The following is a 20,698-nucleotide window of genomic DNA, read 5'->3' as shown; positions in this document are numbered from 1 at the left end:
CACTAGCTATCACGGTGCTGATCCAGAAGCTGGGGGTGCCAGGAGGGAGCAGCACAAAGCCGCCGTGTGTACGTGAGTGCATGTGTGCATGCATGAGTGGCCGTGATGAGGGGGCTTGACTGAGGAGACGGGCGGCTCCATACCACCAAGGCCGGCGCCGTGGGGCTTGGAGACCCCATTCAGGGGTCCTGTCCCCAGGCCAGATCCAGTAGATCTTCTCTGGTGCTGAGATCTTCATGGAAGGAAGTTCTCAGAGCTCCTCAGGGGCTCTTGTTGCTGGGATGTGCTCCTGAAGTTTAATCACTCTTCCCTGCTGCAATTTGTTTTGGGAGAGTCCAAGTAGAGCCTTCCCTTAAAGTAGATCCATGGTCAAAGCTGCCCTCTGAATCAGACCTAGAAAGCCTGGGTTTTAAGGCTGGAGGGGGCTTGCCTCTTTTCTGAGCAGACACAGAACTGTTGGCTCAGGGCAGGCAAGAAAAGGCCTCGTGTGCCAAGGGAAAACAATTAGGAGTAATTACCATCAAGAGAGGCCCCCAGTGAGGGGTGAGGGTGGGAAAGGCCGTCTGTTTAAGAGGAAGCTGAAAGCGGCAGACTGATTTTGGGGAAAAAATCAGAGACAGAGGGTGGGAGGAAGGGTCGAGTGTGTGCTGTCTTTCTTTTCCAGGAAGACAGCAGGACTCCTCCCCCTCGGCCTCTACAGGGGCTCTCTGTACGGAGGTGGGAGGGGAGAGCAGGAGGGCACTGGGCTCTGCATTCCTGAGATTCTCAAACCAGTCGGAACGGAATGGCAGAGGAAACTTCATACTGAGGGGACTGAGCCCTAGACGCAGAAGAAAGTGAAAAGATAAAATGGAGCACTGTGGAACACCCAAAACGTCTGCAAGTGTGCCCCCCACGCAACGCCCTGGATCCCTGAGAATCTGTGGGGATGCGCTGGATCGGCTGGTGTCTCCCTACCCACCACCCTCCAATCCTCAGCCCTGCCCCTTTCGGGGTTAGAACCAGAGGCCTCAAAGGACAAGTGTTGCTAGTATGGGCAACCTGGAGTTGGGGACAAGAGTGGGGGGCAAAAAGAGGGCAGTTGGAGAAAGAGCTGTCGAAGGAGGGGTGAGGGAATTCCTTGGTACCCCTTGCTAGAGAAGTCAAGAGGAAATGAACCCCAAAGGAGAGATGCCCTGACATTCCCCTTGACCTTCCAAACTAAGGTGAAGAGACAAGTAAGGGCCTCAATCCTGCTCATGAGGGAAAAGAGGGAGCCTTGGCCTTTGCGGACCTCATCGGAGGCTCTCACTGGCTCATGCTGCTGGAGCCCCGTGACCCCTGCTGAGTGAGACGGAGCAGGGCTGGCTGTGTGAAGTGGCAGGCCACAGGCTTCGGGGACACAGGCTCTTGGCTTGGAGTCTCTTTTTCTATCACTGACAATCTGTGAGAATTTGGGCAACTTATGCAGTCTCTATGCTCGTTTTCTCATCTGAGAAATGGGGATAAAGTACCTCATACACTTGTAAGGATTAAATGAGGTAATGTATATAAAGATTGGGCACATAAAGCTGGGGCCAGGGCCTCAATAAATGCTTAGTCTTCTTATTATTATTGGAAGAAGACAGCTCTAAGTGCTAAGTGGATGATGAATTTGAAGCCAGAGGCCCTGGGGGAGGCTGCCCTGTCAACCATATTCGAGGAAGTGAGTGAGGACTTGATAGGGTGGAGGCTCTCAATACGGAAGGTAGGCACTGCTCAGAGATGCTGAATAACTGTAACTCGTTCACTCCTTCAACAATTCTCTCCTTCCGTTGTTCTAGGCACCTGGGATGCAGCATAAACAGAACAGACATTTTAGTGAGAGACCGACAAAGCAAATGAGTAAATAATATAGTCAGAATGAAATGCTACAGAGAAAACATGAAGGGAGCTAGGGAGCGTGAGAACTGGGGTGTGGGAATGACAGAGGAGGTGAGGGAGTGAGTCGGGGGGAGAGTGTCTGGGGGAAAGCCCTCCAGCCACAGGAAGCTGCAAGTAGAATGACCATGAGGCAGAAGCAAGGTGGGTTTGTTAGACAAACACCAAGCAGGCCTGTGCGGCCGAGACCAAGGAGCCGGGGCAGAGTGATGGGGGAAGCTGTTGGAGAGGTGGTGAGCCACCGTGCAGGGCCTCGCGGGCCCTTCTAGGCATAGGTAATTGGCCGGTGGTGGGCTGACGGGAAACGGAGCTCAGGTGTACAAGGAAGCAAACTTTCTTTCCTGGGTTTCAGAAGAGCACCTGGTACAAACACTATATATAAAATAGATAAACAACAAGGTCCTACTATCTAGCACAGGGAACTATATATTCAATATCTTGTAATAAACTATAATGGAAAAAAATCTGAAAAAGAATAAAAAGCGCATCTGGAACACGAATTCCTTAAGGGACGTGAATCCCACCCCCCTTCCCTTTGTAACTTTCTGCAGGGCCCAAGACCAACCCAGCCACCTGGGGGTAGAGCCTGACTCTGACTCACGTTTGGGTCCAGGTCCCCACTGTGATGGAGTCTTCTCCCCATCTGTAGACCCAGGCAATCATCAGCTATCTTTAACCACATTGGGGAATCAGAAAACAAGAGTGGCTTGAAGACTTCCCTCCTCACTCCAACCATTTTCAAGCGGCTGAAAAATCTTAACTGTGTCAGAAAAATGTTAGAACACAAGAAATGTCCTGGAGGGACTTCCCTGGTGGTGCAGTGGTTAAGAATCCGCCTGCCAATGCAGGGGACACGGGTTCGAGCCCTGGTCCGGGAAGATCCCACATGCTGCGGAGCAACTAAGCCCGTGCGCCACAACTACTGAGCCCATGTGCCACAACTACTGAAGCCCACACGCCTAGAGCCTGTGCTCCGCAACAACAGAAGCCACCGCAATGAGAAGCCCGCACACCGCAACGAAGAGTAGCAGCCAAAAATAAATAAATAAATTTATTAAAAAAAAAGAATGTCCTGGTGATGACAAGCAACTCTTCTAACTCAACACAGATAAAACTGTTTCCCCAGGATAGTGGAAGATTTTTCAGAAGTTGGTGCTTTCTTGTTTTATTCTTTGGAGTGCGAGTTTTACAGGTAGACCGGCGGAAGCACTTCCTGGAGGTTAGATGGTGAGGAGAAAGGGGTGTGGGAGGGGGCAAGGAGACAAGGGATGCTGTTAGGTATCCAGGGTGGGTTGGAAGTCCCGACTGGTGTGTTTGGCTCAGGAGGGCTCTCCGGCTGGCTCCACAGACAGGTCTGGTTTTAAAAAGTGCCAAGGAGCCACAGATTTGCATGTTATTTGCGTTTCAGACTTCAAGTCCAGGTATGTGGAATGAAATGAATGAATGAACAGTATTCAGACTCCTGGTTAAGGCGTGGACTCCGGAATCCAGACCACACTGAGGATCCAATCACTGGTCCAGCTTGGATCAGGAGACACAGACACAGACAGAGACAGAACAAACAGTCAAAGAGACAGAGAGACAGTCAGAGAGACAAACACCATCGAGTCCTTTTTTACCAGGGAGTTTCCAAGTCAAAGCAAGAAAGCAAAATCCACAGAATTTATTTTAAAATAAATCAACTTTTAAAAACTAAGGAGAGAGCCACACATAGATAGACAGATAAAGGCAACATCATCCTTGACTTATCTCCACCTCTGCCCCGCCATCATCTACACCCAGCTTCAAGCTGGACCATATGCCTATGAGTCTGCCTTCTTGATAAGGTCCATTGCTTGGTATCTGTCTGGCCTCCTACATGAGTTAGACTCTAAGGTCTTTGAGGATGGGTGGCTTTTATTTCCACCAGAGGGTCAAACCATCTCTTCACTCCACCCTCCAGGGCCCCCAAGCCCAGCGCTTAAACACAGGCTTATTAAACACCTAGCAGAAGGGGCTCCTCGGAAGTATTAGATGAGGAAAATGCCCTCCAGGAACTTAGCTCCGGCTAATAGACAAGACACAGGCAGCATGTAAAACAGTCCATTTAAAGGACAAGCAGACAGAAGGGGCCCCACAATCCATCATGGATGTACAACATCACTGGAGATAAAAAAAGCATAAAGAAAACTGTATATAATAGAAAGGTGTGTGGTTAGGGAAAAAGTACTTTTTTTTTTTTTTTTTTTTTCCAGGAGAAACAGCTTTATTTGGACTGAGAGCTGGAGAGTGAGAGGAGGACCTGAGATAGCATACTGAGCTAAGGGGTAGAGATCAGTTTCCAAAATGGCAAGCAGAGCTCATCAGCCAAATGGACTCCACTTCCCAGCAGCCCTGCAGTGAGTTCAGTCAATGAAAGGCCTGCTGGGAAACGTTTATTTGCCACTGAATCATCCAAGCATGCCACAATTACAAGAAAGGTACAGGTCGTTTTTTCCTTTCCATAATTAAATTTCCACAGCATCTCCCCAGTCATGAGTATTACAAAAAAAAAAGTAAAAAAATCACATTTTACAGATCTTAGACTTGTCTTCAGCATTTAGCTCAAATCTCACCATCTTCAAAAACTAGTTCTCCTGCAAAATTCACCAGCTAAAAGTTCTATCCAAGCAGCGGGAAGACGGCCTTTGCTAGCCCATGGCAATTCTTTTCCCATTTTCCCTAGCCAGTTAGGGTTGAACAGCAGAGTGAGGCTTAGATTGCAGGGTTGGCGGGGGGAGGGACACAAGGGCTAATTTCCCCCAGTACAAGATGGCATCTGAAGCTTGATGGGGGAGCAGAGCTGAAGAGACTTGAGGGAAGGGTCCAGGCCCTGTATTCAGTCAGAGTCACTGCTGGAAGAGGAGGAGGAGGAGGAGGAATGCTTGCCATGTCTGTGGTGTTTCTGCTTCTTTTTATGAGCTTTTTTCATTTTCTTTTGCATCTTCTTGTCAATCACCATTCCTGGTCCTACCATGCCAGGAGCCAATGGATTCACAGGACACATGCCAGGGGCAGGTGGTGGGTATGGAGGGGGGTAGGGGCCTGAGGGTTGGCATCCTGGATACCCTGGTTGTGGCACAGGATGACAGGGCCCACCAGGGGGAAAGGCTGGATTCCCCTGGGGTGCTCCTGGGGGAGTGGGAAAGGGGCCTGGAGGAAAGGTAGGGGTGGCAGGTGGTGGATGGGCAGGATTGCAACCTCCAGGGTACCCGACGTTAGGGGGGTGTGGATATGGCCCTGGCTGCCCGGCATTGGGATTCCACATGTTCAGGTATTTCTTCCAGCCTCTACACCACTGGCGTCCCGTCACCTCTACACCACTGCTTGGGCGGACTCCTCCTTTCCGGGAAAAAATACTTTGATTAGGCCCCTTGCATAGAGACTGAAACCCATGAAGGATATGCCAAACTGCTGAGGAAGGGGCTTTTGTTAAGGGCAGAGTGAGGCACTAGGTTTAGGGCCAACAAAGGAGGTGCAGCCTCACTGCAGGCTGATGTGAGTGGACCTTCTCCCCCGGACTCCTGAAATGTTGGTTAAGTAAATGTTTAATCAGTTACCCCTACTCCTCCCTAGCAGGCCAGAGAGAAGCAGCTTGCACTCCTGGCCTGGAAAAAAAAGCACCAAATCATTTACCTGCCTTCACTGGCAACACAGGTCTCAGTCCATTCTTGATGTAAAGGACAGATTACAATACATATGCCATGTGGAGTTGTATTATTTTCTAAGTGCTGCAGATGTCCAGATAAGAGATTTTAATGTAATCAGGGAAGGCTTCAAGGAGGTGAGATTTGGGTGTGTGCGCGCTGTGTATTCGTGAAAGCAGTAAGTAAATTGGATGAGGGGTGCCCAGCAGGTTGAAGGCTCTGAGCTCCTTGTGTGCCTCTCCCCGACAACTTGCCTTTCCCAGCACTAAAGTTCTGTGAAGGAGGAAAGACAATCTCCAGAAGTCAAGCAGTTGATGGTTACTCCTCAGTTTAGAATGGAGAAAAGTCAGCAGCTATGATCTGTTCCATTAGGAAAGACTGACCTGGGCCTTAACTCTAAGATCAAGCCAGTGTTAACACTGGCCTTCAACTTGACTTTGAATCTCTACCTTGACCAATTTCTATTCCAAGCAGCATTATGGCCCTCAATAACATTTCAGAATCTGGTTCAACCACTCCCAAATGGAATTCTCCCCACCCTCTCCCTGACAGGCCAGAGAGGCAGCCTGCACTAACGTTTCCTCGAGGTTTATCTTGTAGCTAAAAGTCTCCTAGTTTCCCATTTCTCTCCCACAGGGGATGCATGTCTAAGTACTCTTTTTTTTTTTTTTTTTTTAATTTTTTACTTATTTATTTATGGCTGTGTTGGGTGTTCGTTTCTGTGCGAGGGCTTTCTCTAGTTGTGGCAAGCGGGGGCCACTCTTCATCGCGGTGCGCGGGCCCCTCACCATCGTGGCCTCTCCTGTTGCGGAGAACAGGCTCCAGACGCACAGGCTCAGCAATTGTGGCTCACAGGCCCAGTTGCTCCGCAGCATGTGGGATCCTCCCAGACCAGGGCTCGAACCCGTGTCCCCTGCATTGGCAGGCAGACTCTCAACCACTGCGCCACCAGGGAAGCCCCTAAGTACTCTTCTCTCAGTGGTGACCAGCATAACCCCATTTACCCTTACGTTACATCACCCACCACCTCCAAAGCTGGGAATAGGAATTATGGGCTCTTAAAAGACAGATATTAGGATTCAACACAGGTGAAATAAGGCCTGGGCTATTAGGAAAGCTATTGGGTTGAGTCTTACTTGTCCCTTCCCAAATTTTAGGATGAATTTGAAACTGTGGACAGATTGCTCCTGGGTAGGGAAATATGGCCACTTTGCCAGGAGCTCAGCATGTAGTCTGAGTCAACGACAGGGCCTGACAGCGTTTCACGTCCTTTTCTGACTCTCTTGGGTGCGTGAGCTCCCAGGAGGAAAGCATCATACTCCACCCTACCCCAACCCCCCTGGCCCATCCAGACGAAGCAAGGGAGAAGACAAAGGCCGAGTGTCAGCTGTCTCTCTTACTCTGGGTTAAGACATATTTGAGAGCTGGAGGGATGGCACAGGAGAAGGACCAGAAGCTGAAACGCTAAACACACTGGGGCTCTGAAGTGAACCCTCCCTCTCTACCCACTAGAGCCTTTTATGGGCCACGCAGAACCAGGTGGCGATGGACAGACTCTGGAATATGGCTGCTGGCAGTGCTTTTCCGGGCAACCTGTTTCTATCCCAGAACACTAAAACTTTGGGGCTAATCTTGCTAGGGGCAGTGGGTAGAAGATGCTAGCACAATTACAAGGGCAAAATAAGAGAGAAGTTGATACCACAGAGAAATATGAAGAGTCAGTTTACACAGAGTCTCCAGGCCAGATGAGGGAAAAGCGCTCTTACATTCAAACCTAAACAGGGCTCCCGGGAGCAACGGTGGGTCCCAGGTGACAAACGGGATGGAACTAGCCTCTGTGCCTCGCACCATGTATCCTCAAATGGGCAGGAATGGTCTGATTTTCTCTGTACAGGGTCCAGGAGTGATTGTTGAGACTGTGGTTTCTGCTGAACGCTCCATATCTGGCATCTAGAGCTTATCATCCATCAAGTGTTCCCTTTCTTTGGGGAGGCAGGTAATCATGAGCACTGGACACAGAGGAGAGGGGAAGATCGGAGAAAAGGAAAGCAACAGGCTTTAGTTTAAAGCAGGTTAAACAAGACATTGGTAACATGCCCTTGGCCATGGAATACAGGAACGTCGTATTTTTTCCCCCCTGTCATCAAGGTCCGCCCTTAAGTGAAGAAGAAAGTTTCCAGATGCTAGTCCTGCTCTTCTTGGGCAGCTGTCTGGAAAGAATGGTCCCCACTATGTTAAGTCTACTTGGTTCCCACCCTGGACCACAACCTGTGTCTCAGCCTGGCCCACTCATGCAGGGCATCTCAGGATCACTAACTTCACCTTGTACAAAACTGCACTGGTCAGAAAGTGGGGCCAAATTCAGACAGGCTTAACAATTCCTTGTATATTTTTCAAAGTGCTTTTGTTGCATGTTTCATTTTCCGCTGTACATGGCAATAAATATTTGTTGCTTTGGTCTGTACAAAAAGTCTGTGAGGAAAGTAAGACAGATGTTATCTAAATGGACAAACAATAAATACAGAGAAGTATCTTGTTTTGAGTCCCCCAGACAATAGCAAGAGTGCCTGAAAAACTCAGGTCTTTTTGATTCATGGTCCAAAATCTATACCATATTGCCACCTTTCAAGTTGTCACTTAAATACATTAAGTACCAAGAATCAACGTTCAGGAGTCCCACAATGAGCCTGCATGCCATAGCTCTCTAGAAGAGAATGTGAAAGTCCCAGGAACTCATATATAGAAAGCTATTTATTTCCTATAGAAAACACCAAAAAAAAAAACCAAAACAAAACAAAACAAAAAAACCAAAACAAAACAGGCAAGAAAGAAAGAAGAAAAAAAAGAAAACAAACAAACAGAAGGTGGTCTTCCCCCCAAAGGCAGGCAGTATGAAAAAGGTAGGACATCTAGTTGCTGGAGTGGAAAACAGTAACATTCAGTTAACAATGGAATATTTAAAAAAAATAGTTTTCTTTTCAAATTGTAACCTGTGGTAACACATAGAAAAATGTACTAAACAAGCCTGATATAAAACGGAGTCAAATTTTCAAATAAGCCCAGGGAGAAAGCACAACGTTGGAAAGGATGAGGTACGTGGGAAGAGAAGAAAAGATTTCATACAAAACTACCTATTACAATACAGAAAAAAGTATAAAATGTTCCTATTTTGGAACTTAAGTACAAAATGACACTGGCATTGGATCGTTTCACTATCTAGCCTGAGGAGCGCTCAGAGGGTGGGGAGATGCCACAAAGAACAAAAGGAATAGCAGTTTTTCAATCTCAAGTTGATCAGTCCAAATTCCACCCGTTTTCCAGTTGAAAATCTCGCCTCCCTCTGTAACCTCTACCCCTAAGCCAAAATTCAACCAGGAATCAAAATATTCTGTTAGGAAGTCCACAAACACCCTACACATAGGGGCTGGGATCTGTGCGTGCTGGAGCTAAATTTGGAAAATGGTAATAAACCTACAGGCTAAAATGGTGAACACATTCAGCCTTCAAAAAAAAAAAAAACATATCCCTGTGAAATATATATATATATTAAATTCTCTGTGGTTAGAAACATATTTAAACTAGCTAGCCACAGACCAAACTAGACCTGCATTCATCCAATGCTGGAATTGTATGCTAAAGACTGAGGTCCTTCTTCTTGGTCAGAAGTAGGTAGCAGTAAAAGTGGTGCCTTGTCGCTCCACTAAACTGCTCCCTGGGTGGGTCTTCCCCATATCATGTGTTGTGAGCACATGCAAGCCTCTGCTTTTAAGGAAAGGACTGCCTGGGACTTTGGGGTCCATCCAGGGCTCACGTGTTGTGCCTCAGGAGAGGAAGAAGCTACAGATGATAAAACAGCCTTGTACAGAAGTAGACGGATTTCACAAAGGGGCATATAAATAGGAAAGGTCCTGGAGGAGGGAATTATGCAGGTGCCCCAAAGTCCAGTTTACAGTCACTTTCCCAGTGACATATCTTGAAAATCCTGTGTGTATGTATGTGTGCGTGTATATGCTGGTGGTTTTCATCCCTACCTTTTTGCCCACGTCCTTTCCTACCTCTTAGTAAGGCCTAACAACAAGAGTTTACATGAAATCAAGAGTCTTTCCAAGCTTCTCTCAGGCCCCTAATTAGAGACTGAGTGAGGCTGGAGCCCTTTGAAAATAAGATGGCAGAACTGAAGAAGTGAAAAGCAGTCTCTCTCTTCAGCTTAGGGATGTCCCTCACCCCTTTCACAGCACCAAAGTTTCTTTGCAAAAATAGTATCTGAGATACAAAAGGAAAGGCAGATGTGCTTGTGAGTGCATCTCTCCAGGGCCTGGTCCAGGATCAAGGACTTTACAAGAACAGAGGGTTGGGAGCAGCTGTTTCCAAGGTCTCTGGCCGTAGACAACAAAGAGCTGGTCTCCCACAAGTCCACGTCTGCTAATTGAGACAGTCTTCACAAAAGCTTTCGGTGGAGGATTTCCCAGACCATCCGCTTCCGGAAGTAGGGCATGTGTTGCTGTAGGGACACAGAGACACCCTTATTTTCATTTCTTGTATGCAGACCTAACACTCCTTTCCGTCTTGAAGTTTTCAACTAAAATAATCTCAGCTGAATTTCTGATCTTTCAAATGGCTCATTCTTCATCACATGTGATTTTTTTTCTTTCTATTGCTTTTTTCTATTACTATCTCTATTGCTATTTTCCATTGTTGTAACCTTAGAAGTTTTGTTGGGCATTGCCAGAAGTCCCTAGGGTACACCCAAATGTCTCCAAGAATTTTGAGAATGGTGTCTATCAAGTCCTCTATGTTAAACTTTTAAGAGGATATGAGATCCGACACTTGAAAATCAAAAACTCACTTTTTACGGGAGGAGTTATAGGAACTGCAAGAGTGAGCTCCACCCAAGGGCTATGGTGGAAAAATCTGGTAAAGCCATTGATTTAAACAGAAGTAAAGAGTTAAGTGGAGGACACAGAATAACCCCTAATCTCTAGTCTCAATCCACTTTGGTCTCCGAAGGACCACGTGGACAGAAATAAACAATCACAAACTATAAGAAGACTGACCAGCTGCATCAAGTGAGGGGCAGGGGAAGAGGGCAGCATAACAAATTACACTAGATCAAGGTGTGGCCTGTTCCAAAACTTAACTGCTATCCAAATAAAGGGAAACTATAGGAAACTTGCTCTGGTCCCAGTTCTCTGCTTCTTACAGGATTTGAGGTAGGTGGGAGAGATGGGCGGAGAAGAAGGCTCTGCCCATACATCACAATATGTGATATACAGTAACCCGGGATGTGGCCTATCACTACCCTTTTTCTTGTGACGCGGCACAGGCAGTAACCACCCGTGTTACGAGCCACACTGAAGCAGAGCCCCCTAAGTGGAGCAAGTGGAGGGAAAAACAACTACCCGGCAGCCTGGAGACAGGGTGGTCATAGAGCTCCCTCCTGAAGGCTTGGCTCACCTGTGTGAAGTTGATTGGTCTGTCTTTGGTAATGCAGTCAGCATATTTGCAGGCAAACATGCCACAGTCGCTTCCATTCATCTGCTGTGGAATTTCCTGAAAGGCCAAAAACAATAAAAAAGTGACATCTTTCCAAGCTTCCTTCTTTCTTATTTGATTATAAATAAGAGCCAAAGGATATAAATTTTACAGGTTTCCCTGAATTTGGAAGAGATGACCCTGGTCCCCGACTCAGAACAACAGAGGCTCACAGAAAAAAATTCAGCATCTCAGTCCAGCCTGTGTATTTCATATTAATCACACAGGAGACTATCTTAGATTTCCATGACACCCAAGGGTGTAAAAGCTGGCCCCTCCCACAAGGGCCAAACAATCTGCAAACATTTCCCACAGATGAAAGTTTAGCAAAATAGCTGGGCATTTATAAAACCTAGTTCTTCATAAGAAACACATTACTAGTTTCCCACAGATAGCTTACTCTATCTTCCCCAAGGAACCAAACGACTAAGCTGAGGTGAGGCTAGACACTAACACAGAAGGTCTCTGGGGACCAAGCAGTAAAATCCTTTTCTTTCCAATACCCTAGGTCTCAGGATTTCCATCTCATCAAGAAGAAATGTACCTGGCTTTTCTTGCTGAAGAGTTGCCAGCCATTGGTGTCAAACTCTTTCCTTTTCTTGTCAATGCTTTCTTGCTTCAGGTATTGCCTAAAGGTATTGGGAGAGAATGAGATGAGCTTGGGGAGCAGTGATGACAGCTGCCACTGCAAGAACGGGGCTGCCAGTCCTTAGGAAGAGTTTTCTTCTGCGCGTCTAAGGAAAACAGTATATACTACTGGGCAGGGAATCTTTGGACTGCTAAGCTTCCTTTGGAGGTCCCACAATTCAGGCCTTCCCTGTCAACCCAAGAGAAGCATGACATCTGCCTTTGATACCCAGGCTCCTTCTACCTACTGTCCGTCCTGAGGAACAAGTTTTGGTTCTTTTCCTTGGTTTATATGGTCCTACAGAACTCAATCTAATGGAAGAAAAATGTTTCTCCAGCAATACTGAGGTATTTATTTATTTACAGTCTTGATTCTCCTGTGTGAAAATTCAATCCAAATCAACAATTTGTTGAGTGCATACCTCATATACAGCACTCTTCTTAAGTGCGAACTGCTCACCATTCTGGAACCCAGCCCCCTCCTGGCTGCCAAAATGGTACAGTGAGAAATAGACATTTTGGAAAGAGAAACACACGGGATATAAAGAGATTTGCATTCTGGTTCCCAGTTGAGCCACTAACTAGCAGGACCTGAGCAAATCGAAGTCACCTCTGTGGGTCTTGGTTTCTTCATCTGAAAAATTAGGAGGTTGGAGTAGATGATTTCTAAGTAGTTTCTATATCTATATGTATATATCCACTCTGTATTTAGAGCACTGGGACAGTAATTATCCCCATTAGGGTGTATTTTTGGTATTATATTATTATTAAACTTTACTTATTTAGATGGAAAATATCCATTCTTACTCAAGATAAAGATTTCCTTTATTAATCACTACATTGAAGGGATCAGAGAACTAGTTCAATAGCTCGAAAAACATAACATATACCCAACATCAAACTCTTTGTCCTCAACTCCCTACTTACAAGAGGATCCTGCAGGCTTCATTGTTTATCCCACCCATGGAGTCGTAATAGGTAATATTCTTCTTTCTAAAGTCTACAACCTGGGAATTAAAAAAAAAAAAAAAATCTGTGTTTATGAAGTGAAGAAAACTGGTTTCTCAGCTTTTCCCTTCCCTGGAATTTGGAACCTTCTGCCAGATTTCCTATGATATCATGACAAGTTTGATGGATGCTTAGCATTATACCATGCTTAATCTGCAGAGGAGAGAAGAACAGGGGGGTTATTTACTCAGAACTACGATGGGGGCTGATTGACTGGTGGCTCCAGTAATTGCCCTGAAACCTTTTCCTAGTACTCAGGTTCTCCATCTGCACTGTGGGTAACAGTGAAGACACAACATGCTCTTCAGAGAACGTAAGTTGAGTGAGATAATTTCCATACATTTTCTGAAAGATGGTAAAACAGTCTAGTTTTTGTTTCTTTACTTGGAGAATTTCCTTTTGGCTTATGCTTTTCAAATGTAATTCAAAACAGACTGTGAAATACTTTTATACTTTTATTAATATATTAAGCTCATGTATCCATGTTCTCAGAATCATAAAAAATACTGAATTACCAAGTATGCAAGACAAGTCATGATTAGGCAGAAAATAACAGTCATAGAATCTGAGTTGGCAGCATCACTGAGAAGTCACTTTTACTCCCCATGCCTTGCCTTTAGCCTGCTTTGACTTATAACTCCCTTTTAAAATATTTCCAGAAAAGGAAAACTCCATAGCTTTCTTCAAAGTCTAAGTATCTCCCACTCTTGACAGGGAGTTCACTGATCTATCCAATGTTTAGACAACTAAATGCTACTTTTTCTCTGTCATCTAGTGAAAATATAGAATATTCACCACTCTCTGTGTATTCTATAATTACATAGATTTCTTTTAAATTTTATCAGTAATAAAAGAGGCACTCACAGCAAGACACCAGTGCACTCCCAGGTGAATGGGCACCAAAAGAATGTCAACAGAAAAGACATCCACTTTCTTTGTCCAACGTTTCACTGCTTGATAACCAGCCGTTTTTAACTTAGTGAAAAAAAAGGTATTAAATGCATGCACACTTGGCAATCCCTTCTCTTTACTTCGCTCCATCAGCATATTCATGTAGAAATTGATGATCTGTGGGAAGAAAGTATATGTATTAAAATAGATACTCCAGCCTTTCAAAATAGTTGTGTTGTAAGAAGGAAACACAGTTGCAATATTGCACAGCATAGGTTAGTTTCCTAATCAATTCAATTATGACTTCAACACCCAACAGCCTCATGTCCCTATATCAAATTCTGACTAGAAGGGAGGGAGGTGTTGAGGTGGTTATAAACAGTGAAAACAGAAAAAGCTGATGTGTGTGTGTGTGTATAAACACACACACACACACACACACACACACACACATATGTGTATATATATGGTTCCAGATACATATAGGAAGATGTTGGCCGGACTTGTAGAAGACTGAAGACTAGGTTAAAAAAACTGGAAAATGAGGAGGAAGGGGTGGTACAAGGTGAGACTCAGAGAAAAGGAAAGGAAGGAGTACAAGCAGTATAATGAGGTACACACTAGCAGTTCCTTTAATCTATCGGGACTGTGCGAGTAATTTAAATAAATCCTGAGCTCAGAGTCTAGTGTTAATAAAGCTAAGATCAGTAGTTCAATCCTTCTATGTAGGTCTCCTGATTCTGCACAAAGATAGAAAATTCTGCTCCATGACTAAGGATTGCATTTTCAGCCTAACAAGCCACCTAGCAGAAGCAAACTGTTTTGGTCTCAAGTAGAACTGAGTGACAGAATAAACCATCAACTATATTGGAAAAACATCTCTAAACTGGTAGTAGCTCAGCAATGTCACCATTATATAGAGGCAGACATGGATATAGTATAACCTACATTACATGAGACCTGAAAGTAAAATGACAAACATGAAGAGTAAAGTTCTCCCCCAGAATCTATATGGTTAGCTGCCTCATTTTTGTTGATTCCATTTATGCCTTCAATATCAAGTACAAGTGAAAGAAATTAAAACGCTTGATACAGGAGATATGTTAATGAAACAATGTGTTCTCTAACAATGACTATGTCATCCATGGTTCCTTTAAGCCCAGGACTCCTTGGTACCAAAGCTTGAAAGTTACTGTGTCGGAAGTTACTGCATACTTATTTTATGTGGCCAGCTGAGGTCAGGCCAGTGTCTGTCAACTGCAAGGAATGAATGGGCTAACTCATCCAAAGCTTGGAAATATGACTAAGAAAACAGGCACATTTTTCAGAATGCTTTTTGGGGAATGGGAAAACACCCCCGTCCTTTGACAAATATTTACACACTAGAATGCCAGAGCAGTGAGCCCAATAGTAGGCAACTACATACTGGGGAGGCAGCAGGGAACGCTGCCAGGAACACACCGGAGCATGGTCTAGACCAGAGAAAGGGCCTATAGATGAGGATGCCTAAGCAGTTGCAGGGATACCACATTCACCATGAAGCAGAGCTCTGAGGGTGGTGGGAGGGAGAGCCAGGACTGAAGAAAGACACTGTTTTTCCTGCATCTCTGAAGACGGAACAACAGGCCCAGAGGACTCAGGCTGTGGTTAATTCTCTGCTGAGTGATGCCCAATAGGTAACTGGAGCTCAGTTATTTAAAATAATGATAATGAATTAAGACACAATTAGGATCACAGATTTCTCCAATCCAGGTTTTTAATCTAACCCCGCCCCCGAAGATAATGGTGCTAAAGGATGCTTCTCCACTTGTGAAGGCAGCCAGGAATGCAGGAGGATCTTGCTCAGCAAGCACATATTTCACAGCTATAATCTACATCCTCTAGTGAGAGAAAATCAGCAGGAAGGGACTGATTCCTCTGGCATTCTATCCCACAGTATTAGCCATGCTATGAGACTAACTAAACCCTTCAATCCAGGGGGTGAAGTGAACAGGCAGACAACCTGTCAGTCACTGTAAGCCAAACCTTCCATGGGGGCAGACAAGTTATATATTACAACAAGCAACAAGGACTTAGGATGGAAGTGGAAGAAATTAGAGAGAGATAAGGATAGCCAAGCACATGAAAGCCACAGAGATATACCTCCCCCAGGTGCCCATCAGAGGGGTACACCACCTTTGGTATAGTTACCCTGAAGTGAAAAGGATGACATTATGAGTGTCATGCTACACATGACTATCCTATTTTTCAGGAGGAAAGAGTGCCAGGAACCAATTAAGTTTAGCTGGACCTCCATAGACTGAGTTGTTTGGCTTCTTATTTCATTTTGTTATTTTGAGAGAGTGGACCTATAAAGCTAAAGACCAAGCCAGCTGAACAGGAACAGAGACCTAGTGATCAGGACACCACACTAAGAATCCCTCTTCCACTGCTTCAGTTCTGCCTCCAACCAAGGTTTCTCCACTGAGAGGGAAATGGCTTCCTCCAAAGTCAGCTCATTAATTAGCTCTACGGAGTGGTCTGGGTTCTTTTTCATTTCTCCTGTATCTCAGTAGGAGGGAGTTTAGTGGCTTCAATGTTCCCTCCCATTAACTGAGGACATGTAATCTGACATCTGAGGCCGAATTTAGATCTGAGTTTCTCTTCTCAGTTTTTCAGCTCTTACTCTATCCAAATGAGGAAAATTGCCGTAGTTCAGCCAAGACACAATCATACCAAAAAAACAAGCTAGGAGTTAGGAGAACAAAAAGAATCCTACACGTCATCTCACAGAGGGCTGAAGATAAAGGAAAAAGAAATGAGAGAAGGGATCACAGTGCTTAAGATGAAAGAGAAGCAATGATGGTCAGAGCACTTGCTTGTATTTTGTGAAGACAAGGTTCCCTCCCCTTCCATAGTGAGAGCCTTTCTGCACACAGGACTCTCTTAGCTTCAGAAGATCTTCAATTCCCTTTGGAATAGGGGGCTAAGAGTAATAAGTCAGCCCGGTGCCTACTGTTTGTCTTGCACTTGTCACTCTTTTGGGGGCTCACACTTGCCTCTGCTTGCTGCAGCTCCTGGTGCCTAAAGAGCTGCCCTTCCTGCTGCCTTTGCAGCTTTGGCCATGAGTGCCTACTTGTCTATGCAGTCCTGTCTGGGGGTGGAATGGTTGTTTATAGTGTCTTATTCCTTTGTGATTTTATTTGAAGAGTTGCCAGGTTGAAGCTGAAAAAAGCTTCTCTTTAAAAGAAAAGCCTACCATGTTTTCAAACTAAGGACTCAATCCTTTTCCTGTATGTTACCACAATGACATAAATGACTGCTATTTGTATCCTCCTTCTCACGCAGTAAACCAGCCAAACTATTGTTTTCTCATGCATTTAGAAGTAAAACATTGCACAATACAATCCTGACTTTAACCCTTTCCAATTTCACACTCTGAACCCTTATAATTGACTTAGGAAATAAATGTTCTAAAAGTCCTGAGCATGACAGTGTTCCTGAGCAGAGACCACGATAACTTTCAGGGGGAAAAAAAGCTGTTTTCCTATTTTACCCCTCCAGATTTTCCCCTCTACATACTCATTCTGAATTTTTTTTTTTTTAAAGATTTAATTGTATTTATTTTTGGCTGTGTTGGGTTTTCGTTGCTGTGCACAGGCTTTCTCTAGTTGTGGTGAGTGGGGGCTACTCTTCCTTGTGGTGCGTGGGCTACTTGCGGTGGCTCCTCTTGTTGTGGAGCACAGGCTCTAGGCGCGCGGGCTTCAGTAGTTGTGGCACGCGGGCTCAGTAGTTGTGGCATGCGGGCCCTAGAGCGCAGGCTCAGTAGTTGTGGCACACGGGCTTAGTTGCTCCGTGGCATGTGGGATCTTCCTGGACCAGGGCTCGAACCCGTGTCCCCTGCATTGGCAGGCGGATTCTTAGCCACTGCGCCACTGGGGAAGTCTTCCTCATTCTGATTTTTAAATTAGACTTATCCTTGTCAACCACAAAACCCAAAAGACTAACCAAGCAACAACCCCTGAATATTATGAGTCAGAAGGTCACTCACTCCTAAAAGATCTAATCTAATAACACTATGGAAACCAAGAAGGCAGACTTCAGGTAAGCTCTGTGTTACTGCATCCCTCACTGTGCCCAGGATTTTTCTCACATGCGAATTCAAGTAACAAATTATTAAATTACTGCCAAGGTTTTAGAGAAAGAGAGGCAGGCAACATCTATTTTTATGGAGTCATGACAACTGTAATTATTCTCCCTGTGACCTCACATAAATCCCTGGTTTATCAATAGGACTAGTTCTATTAAGAAACACTTTAAAGAGGTAAACTATAATGACGTGGAATCTTCCCACGAGTCATGTTAGAAACACTATAACTTCCATTCTAGTCATTTTATTCCACATGTTAGAGTGCATAGCATATCGTAGACCCCATCATATTCACTTAATTTATCTCATTTTGTCTGATTTTTTTCCCTTCTTACGCAGTTTTTATTTCCTAAGGAAAACCTACTCCCTGTGCTAGGTTTGTCTAGTTGGGCTTAATGTTTGGCAGGATGTTTCCTCTCTTACCAAGCATCACTTAGATTTAACTTCTCCTCGGAAACAGTTAATTATTGAGAGAGAGGTGTTGAAATCTTCAACAGTAATTATAAATTTGTCTATTTCCCCTTCCAATTTTCTCAGTTTTTACTTCATCTATTTTGAAGTTCTGTTAGGTGTGTACATATCTAGGTTGCTAATCCTCTTGAACTTACCCCTTTACCATTATGAAAAGTCTATCACTGGTAATATGACTTGCTCTGAAATCTACTTGGTGTGATATTAATACAGTTACTTCATCTTTCCTTTGTTTAGTGTTGGCATGGTATATTTTTTCCATCCTTTTACTTTTAACCTATATGTGTCTTCATATTTAAAACAGGTTTCCTGTAGACATATTTTTTAACCTAATCTGACAATCTCTGCCTTTTAACAGGATATTTATACTGTCCAATATGGTAGCTACTAGCCAAATGTGACTCTTGAGCACTTGAAATATGACTAATGCAAATTGTGTTGTAAGTGTAAATGTGCTGTAAGTGTAAAATACATACATTTTTAAAAAGAAGGTAAAATATCTCATTAACAATATTTTCAGATTTATTACATGCCAAAATAACATATTTTGGATATATTGGGTTAAATAAAATATATTATAAAATTAGTTTTACCTGTTTCTTTTCACTTTTTTTTAATGTGACTACTAGAAAACTTAAAATTACATACATGGCTCACATTATATTTCTATTGGGTGTGCTGGGTTAGGTCATTTACATTTAATGTGATTACTGAGATGGTTGGTTTTAAATCTACCATCATGTTCTTTTTTTACTATTAGTTCCATCTGTTCTTTGTATCCTTCCTCTTTCCCTGCCTTCCTTTGGATTGGGTATCTTTTAATTCCATTTTATCTCCATTACTGGCTTATAACGATACCTCTCTGGTTTTTGTTTTTGTTTTTAACTGGTTGCTCTAGGATTTATATGTCTTTAACTTATTGTAGTCTACCTTCATATAACATTATACCACTTCATGTATTGTACAGGAACCTTAGACAAGTATGTGCTTCCATTTTCCCCCTCCTTTATGTTATGATTGTCATATACTTCACTTCAACATGTTATAAACCCCACAGTATGTTGTTTTATTTTTGACTTGACTAGTCAATTGTCTTTCAGAGATATTAAAAACTGAGAGCATTTCCACTGCTCTTCACTCCTCGTGTAGATTGAAACTTTTACCTCATATTTGTCTTCTGCCTGACAAATATCTTTTAATATTTCTTACGGTAGAAGTCTGCTGGTGATGAATTCTTTCAGCATTTGTTTGCCTAAAAAAGTATAGCCTTATTTTTTGAAAGATTTATTTGCTGGTATAGAATTTAGGTTGACAAGCTTTTTTTTTCCTCCTTCAGTACTTTAAAGATGTAGCTATATTGTCCTCTGGCCTACATGGTTTCTGACAGATCTTTGTTCCTCTGTACATAATATGCCTCTTTTCCTCTGGTTGCTTTCATTAGTTTTCTCTTTATCAGTGGTCTTTAGCAATTTGATTATTATAACATTTCACTATGGTGTTTCTTCTATTTGAGGTATGCTGAATTTCTGGGATCTGTCAGTATATTTCCAAATTTGGAAAATCTTCCACCGTTATTTCTTTAAACATTTTTTCTGATACCACTTACACCCAACTTTCCCTTCTGGGACTTCAATTACATGCTTAGGCTTGACACTGCCCCAGAGCTCGCTAAGCTCTAGTCATCTTTTTTCAGCCTTTTTTCTACTCCATTTGAATGGTTCCTATTGCTCTATTTTCAAGTTCACTAACTGTTCCTTCCACAGTGTCTAATATGTTAATCTCATCTCATGTATTTTTCATTTCAGATACTGTATTTTTCATCTCTAGAAGTTCAATTTGGGTCTTTTATATTTTCCATTTTTCTCCTCATAATGTCCACTTTCCTGAACATGTGAATATGTTAATGATATCTGTTTTAATATCTTTGTTGGCTAATCCTATCATTTTTGTCTTTTCTGGGTATTTCTATAGTGACTGTTTTTTCCCTTTGTTATATTTTTCTTCTATTTGCATGCCTGGGAATTTTTAATTGGATGCTAGACATTGTGAATTTCATGTTGTTGGGTTTTGTTGTTACCAGAATTTGCTGTGTTCCTTTAAATATTGTTGGGCTTTGTTCTGTGATATAGTTAAGTTAGTTGGATCAGTTTCAAGCTTTCAAGACTTGTATTTAAGCTTGTTACCATGGGTTCAGGGCAACCTTTATTCTAGGGTCACTTTGGCCCCGCTCTTGAAGCAATGCCCTTTTGAGGACTCTATTCAACGCCCCACAACTTTTCTACTCTAGATGGTTGGGACATGAACTATTCTTGGCACCTGTGTTAGCTCTCAGGCTTGTTCTGATTCCTTCTTTCTGGTGGTTCTTTCCCCAGGCTCTGGTAGTTTCTTCCCATATATGTACAGATCAGTATTCAGCCAAAGATTTGAGGGGGGCCCACTGCATATCTCTGGAGCTTTCTCTTTGTTCAGCAACTTC

At 43.7% G+C, this 20,698-nt stretch overlaps 1 protein-coding gene and 1 pseudogene across 13 annotated transcripts in view; both read right to left on the bottom strand.

The window, feature by feature from the left end:
• Nucleotides 1-434: 434 nt before the first annotated feature.
• LOC309641197 (proline-rich protein 13 pseudogene) lies at nucleotides 435-5,220 on the bottom strand (annotated as a pseudogene). Its single transcript has one exon. The product of its transcript is annotated as a proline-rich protein 13 pseudogene (transcript).
• A 2,382-nt stretch (nucleotides 5,221-7,602) lies between these two features.
• The window catches only part of SENP1 (SUMO specific peptidase 1), a 65,066-nt gene continuing 51,970 nt past the window's right edge, over nucleotides 7,603-20,698 (bottom strand). For all 12 annotated transcript variants that reach the window (XM_082420960.1, XM_082420962.1, XM_082420970.1 and 9 more), the window contains 5 exons: nucleotides 13,596-13,799; nucleotides 12,651-12,730; nucleotides 11,641-11,725; nucleotides 11,019-11,114; nucleotides 7,603-10,065 (listed from right to left, as the gene is read on the bottom strand). In XM_082420960.1, coding sequence (XP_082277086.1) covers nucleotides 10,003-10,065; nucleotides 11,019-11,114; nucleotides 11,641-11,725; nucleotides 12,651-12,730; nucleotides 13,596-13,799 — 528 coding nt within the window. In that variant the 3' untranslated portion in view covers nucleotides 7,603-10,002. The remainder of the gene's footprint in view (nucleotides 10,066-11,018; nucleotides 11,115-11,640; nucleotides 11,726-12,650; nucleotides 12,731-13,595; nucleotides 13,800-20,698) is intronic.

The sequence above is a fragment of the Balaenoptera physalus genome (genome assembly GCF_965194825.1).
Source record: "Balaenoptera physalus genome assembly, chromosome: 13".
NCBI classification, from domain to species: Eukaryota; Metazoa; Chordata; class Mammalia; order Artiodactyla; family Balaenopteridae; genus Balaenoptera; species Balaenoptera physalus.
The sequence above is the reverse complement of the archived record's forward strand: the minus strand, read 5'-3'. Positions and strand labels throughout refer to the sequence as shown.